The 18,831-nt window shown below is 37.6% G+C and overlaps 1 protein-coding gene across 1 annotated transcript; it reads right to left on the reverse strand.

Moving 5' to 3' along the window:
- Positions 1-62: 62 nt before the first annotated feature.
- On the reverse strand, positions 63-17,202 carry EXOC1L (exocyst complex component 1 like). Its single transcript, XM_019829488.2, has 3 exons — positions 16,411-17,202; positions 6,316-6,446; positions 63-465 (listed from the first exon to the last, which is right to left on the reverse strand). Exons 1-3 carry the CDS (start codon positions 16,529-16,531, stop codon positions 199-201), a joined length of 519 nt encoding a protein of 172 aa, XP_019685047.1. The 5' UTR covers positions 16,532-17,202; the 3' UTR covers positions 63-198.
- Between the last annotated feature and the right edge of the window lie 1,629 nt (positions 17,203-18,831).

Genomic DNA, 18,831 nt, shown 5'->3' on the forward strand with positions numbered 1-18,831 from the left:
TACCAAGCAACACACAGGCAAAAGTCCCAAATGTTGAATGATTGCATTAAAACACATCCCACTGCAATTCACAAAGCATCACTTTATTTTCATATAAATAATAGTCACTGATGAAGGGAAAAGCAAAATCATGACTATCAGTATTTATCTAGGGAACCATTTTCATAGCATACAGATGAAGGAACATAGTATTTATCTTCAGAGTGGCAGGGGACACAGGGATAAGCATACTAGATTGAAAGCATAAAAGCATATTCTCATAAGAACCAAGCAATCCTTATTGTTTGAGGACCAAATGGAATCATCATTAATGTAAGTAGAATCAAAGTTCACAATCTGCAAGTCCTTCTTAAGATATGCATGATTCAGCTTATTCACAGTTCGAGCAAAGGCATATTTAGAAGCACAACTATATGCTTCCAAACTGTACACTTTCTTGAAGTGCAGATCAAAAAATGGATTGTCCTAGAGGAAAAAGAGAGATATGATTTTGTTTGTAGCCAGGAAAGTAGTTAGATTTCCTGGGGGATTCTCTCATGTTCTCTTGTACATGCTTATTGATCATAAAGTATCAGTATCAAACATATTTCTAAAATCTACAAATGAGATTTCCAAAGCTACCTGCTTTAAACATATTTCTTCTAAAAACAACAATATGAAAGATTACTCTGGAAGCATCTGTGATTTTTCAATTTTCCAAACAAAACATGTCCAAGAATGCACAGTTATCAAGTCTTCCCAGGGAAGATGAGAGGATGGATAGGGATGGAAAAAGAGAATAAATCCACTTATTTAAGGTGGGGGGGGGGAGAAAAAAATTCTCCTTTTCTTTACTAGGAGGTTAGTCCCTTGTGCCATTACAATGGTAGAAGGGGGAAATACAAGATGGCAAGAGTAGCCTTTGGCATGCTACAAATCACCAACTTGCTGACTTTGAAGTTAAGAGCAAGGAATTACCTTAGAAGTTAATAGCAAGGATCATTAAATCATTTGACTGAAACTGTGAAATTACTCAAGACTGCCTCTGTTGATTAACTGCCTCTAGACTGTTGCTCTACTTCTAGTGGAGGTGTTTTGAGAAAAAGTGGACATCAAACCTCATCTAAGTCCTATATGTTAAAATAATAATAATTGCCACTGTTACTAATATTAGTAACAACAATACCTTGCATTTATAATGTGCTTTTCAGTTTACTAAGTGCTTTCATATTCATTACCTGCCTAACCCTTCTTTTTGAGGGCAGATGTTTTGAATTATTTGTCTTTGTGTTCCTGGTGCTTAGCCATGGCAACTACTAAGTTCTCAACAAATGTGTGTTGAACTGATTTGAAGTAGTCTGACAAAAGAGAAGTGGAGGTAAACAATGCCTTGAATGACAAGAAGGCAGAAAGAGACCAAAGCAGACTATTAATAATTAGTTACCATCTAGTATCTAAATATTACATACAAACAGCTTATATTTTGGCAATTTCTTTTTTAAGTAGGAAAATTCTTGCAGGAGGCAGGAGAAAGAATATGAGTTTTGAAGTTAGATAACCATTTTGAATCTGTGATGTAACCATAGACAAAGTACTTATCTGATCTGACCTGACCTTCACTTTTTTGCTCATTTAAGAAAAGGTTGCTATGAATTTTACATAAGATTCATTATATAAATTACATAATAAGGACTTTCCCTTTCCCAAACCTGCTCCCCCCACCCCAAATTGTGATACTGGTGTTAATACCACCTTGCTTTATACCATTAATTTTTTAAAACAATTTTTTTAACGTTTATTTTTGAGAGAGAGAAAGAGAGACAGAGTGTGAGTGTAGGATGGGCAGAGAGAGAGGGAGACACAAAATCCAAAGAAGCTCCAGGCTCTAGCTGTCAGCACAGAGCCCAACACGGGGCTTGAACCCGTGAACTATGAGATCATGACCTGAGCCAAAGTTGGATGCTTACCCAACTGAGCCACCCAGGCATCCCTATACCATTAATTAAAACAAAAAACAAAAAACAAAAACCAATGCTTTTAAAAAAGAATGTACAGAAGTGCTGTAATTTTAAATGCATTGTTCTCCTTAACCACACCTTGCAAAACTTTTCCTGGCTGTCATAATTGCAGCTTGAAAGACACTTCTGCAGGAAATCTCAATAAAAGAAAATCACACCCATTCCATTATCAGATACTAATCACACTCTTTATAGTTTTCTTACTGAATTGTTTGCTCCTTATCTTGTAGAAAATATCCGGTTATGCTTTTAAGATACTCAGAGGAGATTACTTTTCTCCTTTAGCTTAATAAATGAAGCCTAAGCAGGCATGTACATAGAATGTAAGTCCCTCCTTCCCTCTCTTTCTCCCTCCCTTCTCTTGTTCTTTCTTTCAATAGAATCCTAGAGTCAAAAGGGGGTCTCATAGACCACTCAGTGATCTCTTGTTTATAGCTGGGATAATAGTTTCCAGAGAAGTGAAGCCCAGGTCACATGTGTAGTTGTTGGCAGAGGCAGGATAAGAACCAAGATCTCAATCAACTCAGCCCCATGTTTTATTACACCATCCTTTCTCCTGTTATACCACATCACTCTCCAAATCCCCAGTCCTTTTGATTTCTGCTTTATAAATTGACTTCAATTTCAATTCCATTCCATTTTAAAGTTGACAACTCTCTGGCTCAAAATTGTTCTATTTAAAGCTGTGCCATTGCTATTGAGAAAAATATAATAACTGCTGACTCCTGAAGATTCAATTCCAAGAGAGAGAAAGTAGAAATTCCCAGAACACCTGGGATATTTTCATTTCATCTTTAAAAGAATTGCACTGTGGATATTATAGTTGTTTTTTTTTTTTTTCTGGTAGTTCAGTAGTTTGAGGTCATAAAGGGTGAGAAAATTAGAAACACTCAGCTTCTCTTTTGTATCTAGTTCACTATCAAAGATGATGATCTTCAATGGGAAAGGGAAGAATCAACAAGATTGGGATGGAATTAAGGCCAGGACATGAGGAGAAAATAGAGCACAGTGAGCTGCTTCTATGGAATCTAAGTTGACAGCCTTGCTGAATGAAACCCCAGGCACTAACCAAGCTTGTAGAAAGTCATTATGACATCAGCAATATTTGAGAATTTGAGAGAAAGGAAAGAAAAATGGGCAAAAAAATGAGATGGGGATGGTTAATTCCTGAAACTAGATTAGTGAACTTGACATTGATTTCTGATAAAATTCAATGCAGTATAGAAATTTTGGCAAGTACATAAAGTATAAAGAAGAAACAATAATTTTAAAAATATGTAATCCTATCACACAGAGATAATTATTATTAAAGCACTGGTGTCTTTCATATATACCTATACACACACACATACATATACCTGTATGTATTTTTTTGTATTCAAATTTAAAGTTCAGATTTCAGTTTTCAATAATATGCAATATTTTAGGAGTGCTGGGTGGCTCAGTCGGTTAAACATCTGACTTTGATTAAGGTCATGATTTCACGGTTTTTGAATTCGAGCCCTGCGTTGGGCTCTGTGTTCACAGCTCAGAGCCTGGAGCCTGCTTTGGATCATGTGTTTCCTTTTCTCTTTGCCCTGCCCCACTTGTGCTCTGTCTCTCTCTGTCTCTCAAAAATAAACAAACGTAAGAAAAAAAGCAATATTCTAAATATGCGAAATGAGATAATAATACAAAGAAGTTTTGTATTTGGCCGACTTTTAAAAAACTTATTCAGTGGTGAATAATTGTGTTCAGAGGCATTCTTGTGGAAACATGATTTTTAATGGCTATGTGACATTCCAGCTATTGATATGCAATAATATGCTTAACTATTTCCTAAGTATTGAACTTTTAGGTAGAATGTATTATCAGAAAAATGTTAGGTAAGTACTTAGGAAAAAAAGTAATGAAATCCAGCATGCTTTCGCCAAGAAGTTATGCCAAACACACCAAATTTTTAAAATACGATTGATTCCTAGGTGATGTCAGGGTAATAACAGATAGCATATATTGATTTCAGTAAAGATCATAAGGGCAAAATTCAGGAATTCAGACTAGATAATCAAGTAAATAAGTAAGGAAGGCAGAATTAAGTGCTTATGTCTGTCTATTTCACCACTATCTTCAAAGCCTAGCAAAGCCTGGGATACTACAAATTCTCCATGAATGAATGAATGAATGAATGAGTGAATGAGTGAATATATGAATACATAGAGACATTAAACAAGCAGTACAAAGAAGACATGTTAATAGATTTCTGGGTAAAGTCTGACTCCACCCACAAAAGACTGAATAGCTTTGTGACCTTGGGCAAGTCAATTAATCTCTTCAAGTTTCATTTTCCTCGTCTAAAAATTGGATGTAATAATAGAATCCAATTCATTGGGGTTTTGTGATGATTATGTGATATATATGAAAAGACCTTCATGTGGTTCCTGGCATCTGGTGAGTTTACTAAGCAGTACTACAAGTGTGGTAATAGTAACCTTTCAATTACCCAGAGGTTACCCAGATGGCACTTAGCTCTGCTTGCTTCATTGTATTTATTATTGACTTGAATGAAGTCCTAAATGTTGTGCTCATTAAATCTGCATTAAAATAAAAAATAAAATTAAAAAAAAAAAAGAACAGAGGGACACAAGAGTAAACAAACCATTCTAACCACCATAAATTCAACTTCCGTTAGAACATTTGTTTACCTACTGAAATTTAATTGTAATTGCTTTATAACAAAAATCCCATTAAAAAAAACTGCATCATACTACAGTGAATATTAAAAAATAAAAGTATTAAAAGATTTGATAGATGGGAACAATAGGCCAAACTAAGGATATGATATTTACTAGGATTAAGAATAAAAAAGCTTAAATTCTAATTGATCCACCAAAAACACAAATTCTTATTGAGTGCTTACTATCTATCAGGCAGAAGGCTACAATAAAAGATAAAAAACCAAAAACAAAAGTAATGGTCTCAGTTTTTCAGGAGGTTTCCATCCAGAGGGGACATACAGTAAGTCAACAATTGCAGTTTGTAGAATTATGTCTATAATACATTTACATCCACAATGCAATGGGGGAAGGGAAGCATGAGTAGGACTTTACCCAATGGGGAATCTGGGAATGGGGTGAAAGATGGAGGTGACTGGGCATTATAAACCTCAAGAGTCAGTGGTTAAACACTGTGGATGTATACAGTTTAAGGGGAATGACCAGAAATAAAGGGGCCAGATCATCAAGGACCCTTATTTAAATTTTATTCTATGCAAGTAGAGGGTATGGCAGATCAGGTTAAATGGTAATTCATGCACAAAAGAACTGAGGTTTTAGATTAGTGTTTAATAGAAGTAAAGAATTCAGATCAAAGGAAATACAAACTAGTCACGCTAGTTCTAAAGTATTGTATTTAATTCTGGAAAAGCAGAAGTATTCCAGAGGAGAGAAAATAGTGTAGTGAAGGGTGTTGAAGCAATGGCATGGGGGAGTAAAAATAACAATGCTATGACCTCTTAGCATTTGCATTGTCCTGTCATATTGTCTTATTTGATTTTCATATGAAAGTTATTTAAAGAATAAAATGGGTACACTTAACCTAGAAAAGAGAAAACCTGAGGGAACAGTATAATTATCTTCAAATATTGGAAAGGCTGCTATGTAAAAAGAGGATCCGATTTTCTCTACGTGGCTCCAAATGGTAAAACTAGGACTGATGGATGGATGTTAGAGTGAAGTGGATGTTGGTTAAACATAGTAGGAGATTTAAAAACAAGTATGGCAATCAGAAATTGAATGGACTTCCTCAATAGTAACACATTCCCCATCAGTGGAAGAGTTTAAGGAGAGACTGATAGGAAACCACTTATTATGTGGTCACGTGGAGAGACAGGCACATACACCATTTTCCCCCTTTCGTCTCTAAGGCTGTAGGATTTTTAGAGTTATTGGTTTTTCTGGAGGATGAAGTGGCTAACCGACAGTAGTTTCAAGAAGATGAGAAAGGAATTCCCAAAATTTAATGGAGGAACTTGGGGTGGGGAGAGAGTGGGGGTGAAACCATCAAGTATTTAAAGTTTCAGGATTGACTGGCAGATTGTGTTTAACCTGTTAACAAGCCCTTGGGAAAGATGTTTTTAAATTTAGTAGACAAAAATTCAAGCTTAAACTCAGAAAAACAGAACAAAAAAACCCAGTAGATTATCCCAGCCAAATAACCCAGCCACTTAAAACAATATGTCATCTTAACACTTAGTACATGCCAAGAATATGAAAGAGGATATTGAACATAAAGATTTCTGGCATATTGATCCCACATCTCCCTTACAAAACATAACACTTACAGTATCTGCTTCTTTTCCATCAATCATCTGCAGATCGTTCAAAGACCACTTTTTTGTTACTTCATATTTTTCATCTAAGCCTATTCTGTAGTGTTTCACCATAATTATTTTTACTTCTTCAGTTTTGGTCACTGTAGGACAGAAAAAAACACTCAGTTTACATAAACTCTTAGAAGACAATAAATTATTCATCAAGTTATACTTTTAATACTTTTTTGGTATTTATGTATCTCCTTTTCATATAATGAGTTTGAGCCTATGTTATATCGGCACCCCAATTATGAACCCTGATGTATCTGAGCCTTCATGAGTATGCCCAATTTGCTCCATATGTTAATTTAATTTTTGCTACAATTGTGGCTACAGACTGCTGTGACTGCCAGTGGTAATATCTGTCAGATGGAGCACTGAGCTATGTGCTGTCAGCTCTGAGCTTTGTGGTGGACAATGGGGTTCGACTCCTGGCAGGAAATAAGAGGCTTTGCTTTAGCATACAGTCAATGCCAAGGTATTTACCAGAACAAATTGGAATTTTAATTTATAACAATATGAGAGAGTGGGGAGGTCGGGAAAGCAAACAGTTCTGCTCACACAGCAACGCAGTGTTGAAGAGTGACCATACGAGTACTACTTTGTATCTTCTCTTTTAAAGTTACAGTGAAAAAAAATGAAAAAAAAAATTGATGTGAGACTTGTGATGGAGAAGTGTGGGCATCACAACTACCGTTGACCTGTTTGGAATTGTTTGAGATTAAAAAAAAATTTTTTTTAACGTTTGTTTATTATTGACAGATAGAGACACAGCATGAGCATGGGAGGGGCAAAGAAAGAAGGAGACACAGAATCTGAAGCAGGCTCCAGGCTCTGAGCTGTCAGCACAGAGCCCAACGCAGGGCTCAAACTTGCAGGGATCAAACTCACAAACCGCGAGATCATGACCTGAGCCGAAGTCAGATGCTTAACTGACTGAGCCACCCAGGTGCCCGTATTGTTTGAGATTTTTAGTCTTCTCTAGCATGTCTCCAAATGTTAGCATTCAAAATGTGCCATTAAGACAGAAAGTTTGAGTATTATACCTTGAAAGGTATGGGAAAGTCATTGCTTATTTAATTGTGGAAAAAAATGAGGGAAATCCTTTCTTGGCCTTAAAAACATTGTCTTTGGTCTCATAACAATACATTAGAAGAATCAACATTTGATGTTAGAACTCCTGAATTGAAAATTATCAATGAGTTAAGAAAGGAGTATTTACTGAGTACCTGCTTTTTACCTGATAGAATTATTACAGATGGCAGAGGGATACAAGTATGAGATATGGTTCCTGCCCTCTAGACTGCTAACACACATGAGGCACATAAAATATATATTATAATGGTATACAGGTATATTATTTTTTAAACTTTTTAAAGGTTTATTTATTTATTTTGAGAGATAGAGAAAGCGAGCAGGGAAGGGGCAGAGGGGTGGGGGGAGAATCCCAAGCAGGCTCCACGCTGTCAATGCAGAGCCCAATGCCAGGCTGGAACTCATGAACCGTGAGATTATGACCTGAGCCAAAATCAAGAGTCAGACGCTTAGCCAACTGATCCACATGGGCACCCCAAGTATACAGGTATATTACAAAGAAGTAGCTGTGGGAAATGAATATTTATAAACTTCTTTCAAGACGGATGTCACTTAGACATCTTAGAAAGTTGCAAGCTGGTTTTGTCCTCTAAGAGTGAGACTGGAGTTTGTATTTAAGGAACTCTCTTTTGGTTCTGGAAAGTGCCACTTTGGTATGCCCTCCTAGTTAAGAAGATATAAAGCAATACATTGTGATATAATCATAATGATAGATAAGCAATGTACAGCAGACTATATATGTTCAACAGGAGTTCTGAGAAGGGGGAGGATTGGAATAGTTAAGGGAGAAACTATAACTATATAACTATATAGTTATATAACTATATACTATATATACTATATAATTATAGTTATGGTTTATATACAAACAATAACTATAGTTATGGGAGAAATAGAATTTGATACAGGATTTAAAATTGGTCCTATCTGGGAAGGCAGAGATGATACTTGAAGGTGTTTATAGGTGAAGGACAGCATGAGGAAATGAATGGACAATAGAAACTAAACATCACCAGGTAGGATTAGAGAAAGTGGAGTATACAGATTGGTTGGTATTAGGATATGGTGAGCAATAGGATTAACTAGTCTGAGAAGATTGTGAAAATGTTTTGAAAATCTATGGATTTGAAAAGGGACAGAAACCACTGAGGACTTGCGGTATCTGAATCCTCTGCCTGGTGGAAATGTTGTGATGCTGGCCTCAGCAGCGAGGGCTCCAGAACTGGGACTGGGGAAGGGGGTAGTCATCCTCTGAAGGTGCAAATGATACTGAAATTAAGGGAACCAGTTGAGCTTAGAGCTGCTGAGTGAGTTCAGTCCTCTAGAGAGGGGAGTCTGAGCAGGTTGACAAATCTAAGAAGAGGGCACTCTGTCAGGTTTTCAGTGAAAGCTCATACAGTTATACACATTCATAAGTCTCTTTTCTCCTTGAACAGGAGGCTAGTACAGTGGTGCCCCCATTAAAGGAGTATTTTCTGGAAGCAGCAATGCACAAGATACATTGAAGAAGAAAAGAAGGAGGGACTAGAGGTCCCTGGAAAAGGCATCAAGACTTAGTGGGCTCTGGCTTTAGATATTTTTGATGCAAATCATGATGCCACTCTTTACAGTGTGGTCTGAGTGAATGACTTCATGTCTGGAGACTGGAGAGATTAAACCTCCATTGCTCATGTTGGAAAGTAGACATCAGAGTTCTACAAACTCACAGGGTGTAACAATTTAAGATAAAGTATATAAAGGACATAGATGGATGGACATAGATGGTTTGCAGTAATTGTAATTGTTAAAAGTGCTTCATTTCGTGTAAGAAACTGTTGTTGTAATCCAGGCACAGGATGTGGGTAATGGAAATAGACATGGCACACCCGAGTAAGATTTCAAACGAGGCAATGACAACACCTGATGGAAACCAAAACAGGGAAGTATGGAGGGTGAGCTGGTTGGGCAGAATACTAACTTTAGTTTTTGACATACAGATGAGGTGTCCATAAACTATCTCAGAAAAGAAGGAGATGGAAGTTTATAGTTTAGGCAACATCTTTGTTATTTTTTTTTATTAAACTTAATTTATTTATTTTTGAGAGTGAGAGAAAGCATGCACATGAGCAGGGGAAGGGCAGAGAGAGGGGGAGAGAGAGGGAATCTCAAGCAAGCTCAGCACTGTCAGTGCAGAGCCTGACGTGGGGCTCAAACTCATGAACCCTAAGATCATGACCTGAGCTGAAATCAAGAGTCAGATGGTTAACTGACTGAGCCACCCAGGTGCTCTGGAAGTTTGTAGTTTAGGAATGGAGATACAGACTTGGAATTTTTCTGTGTGGACAGGTTTCCAAGACCAAGTTCATAGGGAAAAGAGCAAAGAAGGGAGACAGAGCAGAGAAGAAAAATGTGCCAGCAGAGAGGTCTGAGAAGATGATGTGGGAAGAGACAAGCCCAACAATGCAATGCTATGAAAATCAAAAGGACAGAGAATTTAAAAAATTGGAGATCATCCCGTGAAGTCATTTTGTTGGGTAAAGCAGAGTTCAGACCTGACACAGAATCTGGTGTGGGGAATGCCATTGACTTCTTTCCTGAAGGCAGTTTCTCTGGAATGGTGAAGGCAGAGACAACTTGCAGGAATCTCCATCATGCACTAATACTGAGAGCTTACTGTGTGCCAGTTCCAGGGTTAGGTAGGATTAAAACAAGAAACAGAAAGAGACTAAAGGCTATGATTTAGATCATATATTCCAAGAGTTTGGAAGAGTAGGGATAGTGTATTTTGGGGGACAAAGGGAGTGGTTGAGGGGCATGTCCCGGAAAGGATCCAGAACAGAAGACCTGAACCTGGCATCAAAAAAACAAATGGTGTGCAAAAATTTGTGGGTTCCTGCCCATGTACATTTCTCCAGCTCTAGAAAGGTCCGTTTCCACTGATCTAGATGTTAGCTTTGGGAAGAGGAAAGGCTTAGAAAAGAAGCCATTAGCATGGTGCGTTGCAGTGGAGGCAGAGTTGATTCTGTCATACTTATTAAGGACAAGATGATGGAGGCAGTTCCTTCCACCAGGAAGACATTGTGTCTGTTCAGACAAAGGCTGCACCTCAGAACTAAAGGACAATGTTCTTGTTCTGGCTAGCTGTCTCACTTGCTATTTAGAGTGTGGGAGAGGATGCTTATGCGGAGAGATAACTGGATACTATATGAAAATGTAATTTGAAGCAAATTCCGCTGCCTCATCTACATGTTTTGATAACTAGCCAATTGCCTATAGGGTCACTGATTCATCTCATTATTTTGATGAATATTTGAGTGCCCCTTTTGTGCAAAGCCCTGTGCTAGGCATGGAAAAAATGAATTCCCATAAGGCACCATTCCTGCTGTCCCTGAGATTACAGAGAGTAGGGGCTTAGAAAGAAAACACAGTATCACAGTGCCGTGAATGAGACATGGACCAGGTAATACAGGAAAATCAAGAAGGGACATCTTCATCTGACTGGTGGGGTCAGGGAGAGCTTTTTGAAGGGGGTAATCTGAGTTGTACAGGGCAGTGGGAGTTAAGAGAATGAAGAAAGGGGTAGAGGAAGTTTTAGAACAGTATGTGTACAAAAGCATGAAATACTTGACCCTTTTCAGTCATGGTAGATACCCGGTATGTTGGCATGAAGTGTGAGGGTGGATAGGTGGTAGGAAACAGGTTAGGCAGGAGGGAGTTCCAGAAGGGTCTAGAATGCTAAGGTAAGGCGTTCAAATGTTAATCTGAGAGCTCTGTGTGTGGAGGGGAAACTTGGGGGGAGGGACGTCACTGAAGGATTTTAGGTAAATAGGCTGAGCTTTAAATTCTAGAAAGTTTTCTTGGGCAGTTCTGTAAAGAATGAAAAGAGATGTTGAGAAGGTAGAATCTGTTGGTTATCAAGTTTTCTTACATTAACGGTTACTATCCCACTAACAAACTAAGAAAATAAGCATCTTTAAAAGTTAACCTTTTGATACAATGATGCAGCAGAGAGACAGTACAGACTACTTAATTTGGCAAAAGTAGCCTCCTCTGGAGTCAAGGAGGCTCCAGGAACTGTGTTCAGCCAAGAGTCAAAGAAGTCTACTCAGGCTGGAGTGGACCCAATCCTTAATTTCCATACTTGTGCTCTGCTGCTGGCTAAAATTAAATGGCCATATCCACATTAATGCAGTGGCAAAGTGGAAACTTATCACATTGTCTTAAAACAGAAATGTGTTTATATAGTCAAAATGTTACAGAGTTGGTTTTAGTAACATCAGAGGTGCCATTATGTAATTATGATTTAGTGAGTAATATCTAGAGACCCGGAGAACTTCAGAATAACTTGTTTCAATATTAATATTTTAGTTTAGCATTTTCAGAATTACGATCTTAACTTCAGGCCAAGTATTTATTTTCGCTGTTAATTTCAAAATAAACACTTCCATGAATAACTGCCTCTATTACTATGGCAAAATAGTCACTATCATTTATAAGGCTAAATGGAAAGAACGTTGGCTAATTGAACCAATATAATTTTACAGGATAGAAGAAAAATAGTAGCTCACGATTAAGCTGCACAGAAACACTATAAATAAACAAATGACTGTTATTTTACAATCCTAGTATCACATAATTGTTTCCATCATTGAAATTAAGTAATACGAAAAAACTACCACAAGATAAAAGATAGAAAGTCTCAGTGAAAATGTCTCAATATACTGATGATGTCTTGGGGTTGTTGAGAATGCTATTATTGGTTTCATTAAAAAAGCGACTTTCAAATAATATTTTTCCTAGAAATATTTTAATAAAATCATTTTTGGGGCTCTACTGAGTACTATAGATTGAAAGTTTGTGTTCCCCCAAATTCATTTTTGAAATCCTAACCCCCAGGATGACGGTATTAGGAGACAGAAATGTTGGGAGGTGATTTGGCACTAGAACCCTTACAAAAAGACTTCAGAAAGATCCCTTGCCCTGTCCACCATGTAAGGCTACGGGGAAGATGGTGGTCTCTGAGGAAGTAGTTCCTCACCAGACACTGAATCTACTGGTGCCATGATCTTAGACTTCCCAGTTCCTAGAACTGTGAGAAATAAATGTTGTTTATAAGCCACACAGTCTCTAATATTTTGTTTTTTTCTTGTTAATTTATTCTTATTTAACAGTCTAATTGTCACCATTCTTGTTGTCAATGGCTTGACAAAATTGTTAGATTCTCTGGTTCACAGAGAAGTTCTGTTCTAACATTAAAATGTAGTATGTATAGAGAACTTATACACACTGTTTTCATATCTAGAAAATGACATTTATTTTCAAATTAGTATTTATGAATGAAAATGTTTTTCTAAGTATATAGGAATACTTGAAATAACATGTATCTGAATACGTATATAATTTTTATTTATAAAATATATAATATATATTCTTCATTATATATTAAATACAATACTTATACATGTTTAGTATGTATTTTATTTTTATTAAAGTATTTATTTATAGTATAGACTATTTACATAACTATATCTCAGCATACATTTTCACAGTAAATATATTTTTCTGTATATTTAAAAAATTTAACCCTACCTTTTATTTTGTTTCTTTGGAGCATAATTTATCACGTTTGTTTTTTCCTAGTTAGGATTTAATAAGAGAGCACTATGTGCATATGTAGGTGTTATTATTCCATTTCAGAGATGTCAACACTGAGACCAGGGAAGTTAATTATCTTGCCCCGAATTTCACACTGGCAGGTGGGCAAAGTAGAGTCAGGTTTTATAACAGATCTGACTGACTCCAAGCATTCCAGGATCCATTCTACCACGCCCTTCCCATTCAATTATGGCAAAAGCTCTGTATACTCTTTCAAGTCCTTCAAAAGTTCTTTAATTCATTTGCACTCACCATTGCACAAGTGACTTATCCCTTTCTAGTGCCTGCATATTATAGGTTCCTCCCTCCTCCATAAGAAGTGCTGCTTTTAACTGATGTGGATAATGATGTTCTAGGCTAGGGGAAGCTAATCCCAAGGAGAAATGACCTTACAAACTCTGAGGTGCCAGTAAATCCTCAATGTGAATCCTGACAAAATACAGAGAGGGAGATTTGGTTCATGACATCTGATTTTTTACACCAATTAGGTAAAAGATCAAGATAACAGTAAATCACAATCATCTGGTTGTAAGACCCCTCCAAAAGACAGATTCTGATCAGATATATAGAAAATGTAACTTTTTGGGGCGCCTGGGTGGCTCAGTCAGTTAAGCGTCTGACTTCGGCTCAGGTCATGATCTCACAGTCCGTGAGTTCGAGCCCCGCATCAGGCTCTGTGCTGCCAGCTCAGAGGCTGGAGCCTGCTTCAGATTCTGTGTCTCCCTCTCTCTCTGACCCTCCCCTGTTCATGCTCTGTCTCTCTCTGTCTCAAAAATAAATAAACATTAAAAAAATTATAAAAAAAGAAAAAAAAGAAAATGTAACTTTTTGAAACATATCTTCTTTAGTTTGAAAAATGCATGATGGAGGGGCGCCTGGGTGGCACAGTCGGTTAAGCATCCGACTTCAGCCCAGGTCACAATCTCGCGGTCCGGGAGTTTGAGCCCCGCGTCAGGCTCTGGGCTGATGGCTCAGAGCCTGGAGCCTGTTTCTGATTCTGTGTCTCCCTCTCTCTCTGCCCCTCCCCTGTTCATGCTCTGTCTCTCTCTGTCCCAAAAATAAATAAATGTTGAAAAAAAAAAAAAGAAAAAAGAAAAATGCATGATGGAATTCAGCTACTCTAGCCTTTGATTCTTGCAAATTTAGAACTGCTAGATTATAGGAAGTAAAGAGAAAATAATAACTATGAGTGTTTCTACTCTGTGACGGTGGCCAAGATCTGGACTTACCTGCCTCAATAATTGTGATATGACCTGTTTGATTCATATAGATAGAAATTTTCTGAGTAAAGCAGGGTCAAAGATTAAAGTCTATCAATCATCACATTGGTCTTCACTTTAAATTACCATTCTGCCTGTATGTATTTGAAATGGTCATAAATAGATATTATACTTAGGGAAAATGCTCTCAGATTGATGGATGTGATATAGAGGAGAGTTATAAAAAACTAGTGAACAAATATGACTAATAATCTTAACTTTTATGTGAAATATCACAATATTGTTTCTCTTCACATCTGAGAGGACCTTGTGGTGGGTTTTTTTTTTTCTTCTTACACAGGAGAGTCATTGAATTTTACTAATAAAAGTGATCATCTCCTCTACTTGGTCATTTGCCAGATGAGAAAACTGAACCCTAAAGAGGGTGACTTCACCCATGTTAACAATGCTAATCCCTTGACCTTCTGATCCTTGTTAAAAGGATTCATGTCACTTATGGAGAAAAAAACAAAAAACACAAAAACCAGCAGTTAACCCCAGCCCACGGTATTTTTCCTAGAACTCAATGACAACAGAAAGAAAAGACATTATCCATTTTCAAAAGTTTAATTCTAGGGGATTTTTTTTTTCATGCCAGATTGAATAAATTCAGTTTATTATATGGTTGCAGGGAGGAATTAAGATACATCTGGTAAGTTAGATGCGTTGTTATGATTATTTTATTTTTATAAGTTTGCTTTAAAAATATGTGTATGCTAATGATACATGATGGGTAATTAACTTTATAAAGAAGATCATAGTAGGAATACAATTACTAAATATGAATGTTGGAATAAGCATCTTCTCTAATATAGTAAATCAAAATGCTTTAAGATATAGTGATTTCATGGGTACGATACAGTTTCTAAAATTATTTCGCTTGACTTTTCTTCCATAATTTGATTTCTTTCTTTTTCCTGGCCAATTAAGTTTTTTACCTTGCTGATGTGCCAAGTCCCCAAACTTTGTATTTATACAGCAAACTATGCTAAGTAAAGTGTTAGATAAATATTAGTATTCTTATTATTGAGTAAATATTGTTCTTATTAGGAATGATAGAATTAAAAAAAATTCTTAGCACTTCATTTACATCTGTTCTACTTCCCTCAGAGTACTCCGTCTTGACAACTTTAGAGAGTCCTTCTGAGGCAATTATCAGGAAAAGAATTATAAGTTGTTTTCTGAAAATACTGAGGTGTGTGCCTTAAAAAAAGAAAGTCCATAATGAACACTTAGAGTTTCTGAGCTCTTTCCTCCTAAGCCCCTGAAAAGTATTAAAAGACAGGGATTGGGAAAAGGGAATGCTGTACATTAAGTTTGATAATGGCACAAGCATTTCTGTCTAAATTCAGCATAATCATTACAGGTTAAGCAAATCATAATTAAGTGCAAAAGCCTATTCCCACATTTGGACAATTTTTGTGAATTTTAAAAACACAGGGGAAAAATCCATATTTTAAATAGTTAGAGAGCAGCCCCTTATCCTTACAGTTCCATCTTCATGAACTGATTTCTACGATTAGAGTATTGTTTCTGTGAGCATACTTCCTAGAAGAGAAAGGATTTTTAAAAATCCTTTCAAAATAAACTACCAGGAAGTAAAATTAAGGTCTTTTTCTTTTCCTAGCATGAAAAAGGAGAATCCTAGTTGTCCAGACTGGTTGGAAATAGAGCTGTACAACTCAATTCTCCAGTGTATTTAAAAATATACAGAAAGCTCTCTGTTGAATTTTTTAAGATGAGCTCTTACACATTAAGATTGCATACCATGCAAGTGAATTAAATAAAAGATTGGAGACAAAATAATCAAATCAGGAAAACACAAACCTACTTTCATTCTGAACAATTAATCAAAATATTCTTGATACGATGTTATTTTTCTGTCTTCCATTTTAGCACTGAAAACAAAATTCTGTGGCATCCAAATTCCTAAACTTGGCATAGTTAGTTAAGCTCTATCATCAGAAGATACACGTGCTGTTAATTTACAGGAAAACAAACACAGAAATGTCCCTCTACCACCCAGGCACCTTGGGGTTATTTACATTTTGAAGTGATCACAGAAAGAATAGATTACCTGACACACAGAGGTAATACCTGTCCTGGACGGAGAACTCTATTTCAATAAACTCGTACAGATTCTGGGAGAGTGGCTTAAACAGTTTCTTCTCCAAGTCCTCCTTTACCAATGATGACATTGCCTCCAGTTCCACTTGGCCTGATGTCTTGGCTCGAGATCACCCTTTCTCTCCTTTTGCTCCCTAGATTTCTTGTTTGGGTTTGCTCCTCCCAGCCCTCGCCCTTTAACTTCTCATTCCTGGCCAGACCCAGGCTCCGCAGAACAGTCTATGCGGTCAGACCCCTCACTGCGGTGCGTGCCCAACGACAGCGGCAGCGGCAGCTGCAGCCAAAATCCAGCAGCAACACTCGCCCCACCGTCCCTCCTCAGCATCCAGGCTGAAGTAGGCTGCTCTCTGGAGCTCTCCTGTGGTTTGCTGATGGGGAACACATTTCTGAACACCAGCAGCTGTACTTGTGGAGTCCCTTGGTTATTCTCGTCTAGTAGCCTTTTCCCTTTCACATCACTCTGCAGAGGAAGACCACTGCTTCAGCTTGATTCCATTATATAAATCAGCTGTCTGGCCCTATTGATTGGGATCATCTTCCATTAAGAACTTTGCTGTCATCGGCAGGAGACAAAGCATCAGTGCTTGCTCCTGACACTTCCAACAAGTCCCTTGCCCTCCTCTCCCCTCCTGCAATTCGTCCAGACCTTTGCTTCCGCGAAAGTCAGCACCAACTCCTGGGTCCAAATTATTTTTTCAGTGGGCTCACTTTAATGTTGTTCATTCTCCTACTCACAAAGAAAAATGTACTAGGTATCTGCCGGGACAAAGCTTTATGTTTGTTTCTTGGGAAGGTGGATTTTCTGTCCCCAAGGAGCTCATAATCTAATTGAGATGAGTACACCAAATAATTATCATGAATGTTTAAAAGTGATAAATGGCACAGAAGAAAAAGGAACATAGAAAAGATATCTGTACCTGGAAAGTATCAGAGGAAGCGCTATGGGAGAAGATCTGGAGCTTGAAGGAGGAGAGAAAAGTATTGAAGTGTAGGAGGGGGAGGAGCCTATTCCACAGACTGGCCACTGTGAGCCACAGCCCTGCATCAGAATGCTCAGGGTGTGTTTGGGAGGACGAGAAGTAGTCCAGTTTTCCTGAGAGGTAGCATGTATGAAAGTAAAAGACAAGGCTGGAAAGATAGATCGAGGCCAGATCAGGAAGGGCCTTGATTAATCCTTTGGACTTTATTCTGTAGAAATAGCCTGTGAAGATTTTTTTTTAGACATTCATTCGTTCAACAAATATTTTTCAAGTGTTGATATTATGCCAGGCTCTGTTCTAGGAACTTGGAATATACAATGAAAAAAATAGGTCATTTTCTTGCTCCTGTAGAGCTTAGAGGGTTAGTTGGAATATAAAGAAATAAAGCAGTGACCATCCAGGGTGCACTCAGCTGCAAGTAATAGAACACATGACATGGAGTTATGAGTAGGAAAGACTTCAAAAAATCTCTCATAATAAGAGGTCTGCAAGTAGGCAGGTTCAAGGCAAGCTCAGTGCTTATAGATGAGGGTCCCAAGTGCTTTGTGTCCTTCTAATTCTCAGCTGTTGGCTTTTTATCCTTAGGCTGCTGTTGTTCAGCCCCAAGAACAGGAAGAAAGGGGGCCAGGGGTTGGTAGCTCTTCTTGATTTCTCTTTATGTCAGAAGCAACTCTCAAAAACCAGACAGCGACTTCCCTTTACATCTTGATGGCCATAGCTGGGTCACCTGGCCATCCTTAGCAAGCAAGTATTTGTCATTTTTGGTTCCTATTATGGGAAAGGGGAGTTTCTAACAAGGAAGAAGAGTCTGGGAATGACTGTAAGCATGCAGTGAATAGTGTTCCATGGCTTCCGTATTTGCTGCTCTAAAGAAAAATTAATGACATGGCTGTGGCTAGGCTGAGTTGTGGGATCTTGGGTGAGACACTTGTCTTTCTGAGCCTCCGTTTTCCCATCTGAAGAACGATCTCTAGGATCCTTTCCTACTTTCATATCTCCTATTCTGTTTGTGATTTTGGAGTCTAGTAAAACACTTTGGGTAGAGTACTGAAGAACTAGTACTATGTTTTTAGATATAGAAATGGAGAAGAGGGCATGAATATAGAGACATAAGATATATTTGGATGATAATATCAATAAGCTGTGGCACCTAATTGGATGTGAAAGGTGGAAGGTAGAGTCAATAGGATACAACTACTTTCCACTTCCACCTAGAGAATGAGATAATGGGCCCACATCACAGAAGGGGACTTTCAGAGAAGACATTATTTCCCTCTTTTGCACTTGAAAAATTATTTCCTGGGTGTTTTAGTCCCCTTATGGAGAACAACGACAATAACAAAAAACAAAATAAAAAAAAACCCCAAAAACTGGTATGACAATCAGAACAC

This window comes from Felis catus, chromosome B1, assembly GCF_018350175.1.
Source record: "Felis catus isolate Fca126 chromosome B1, F.catus_Fca126_mat1.0, whole genome shotgun sequence".
NCBI lineage: Eukaryota > Metazoa > Chordata > Mammalia > Carnivora > Felidae > Felis > Felis catus.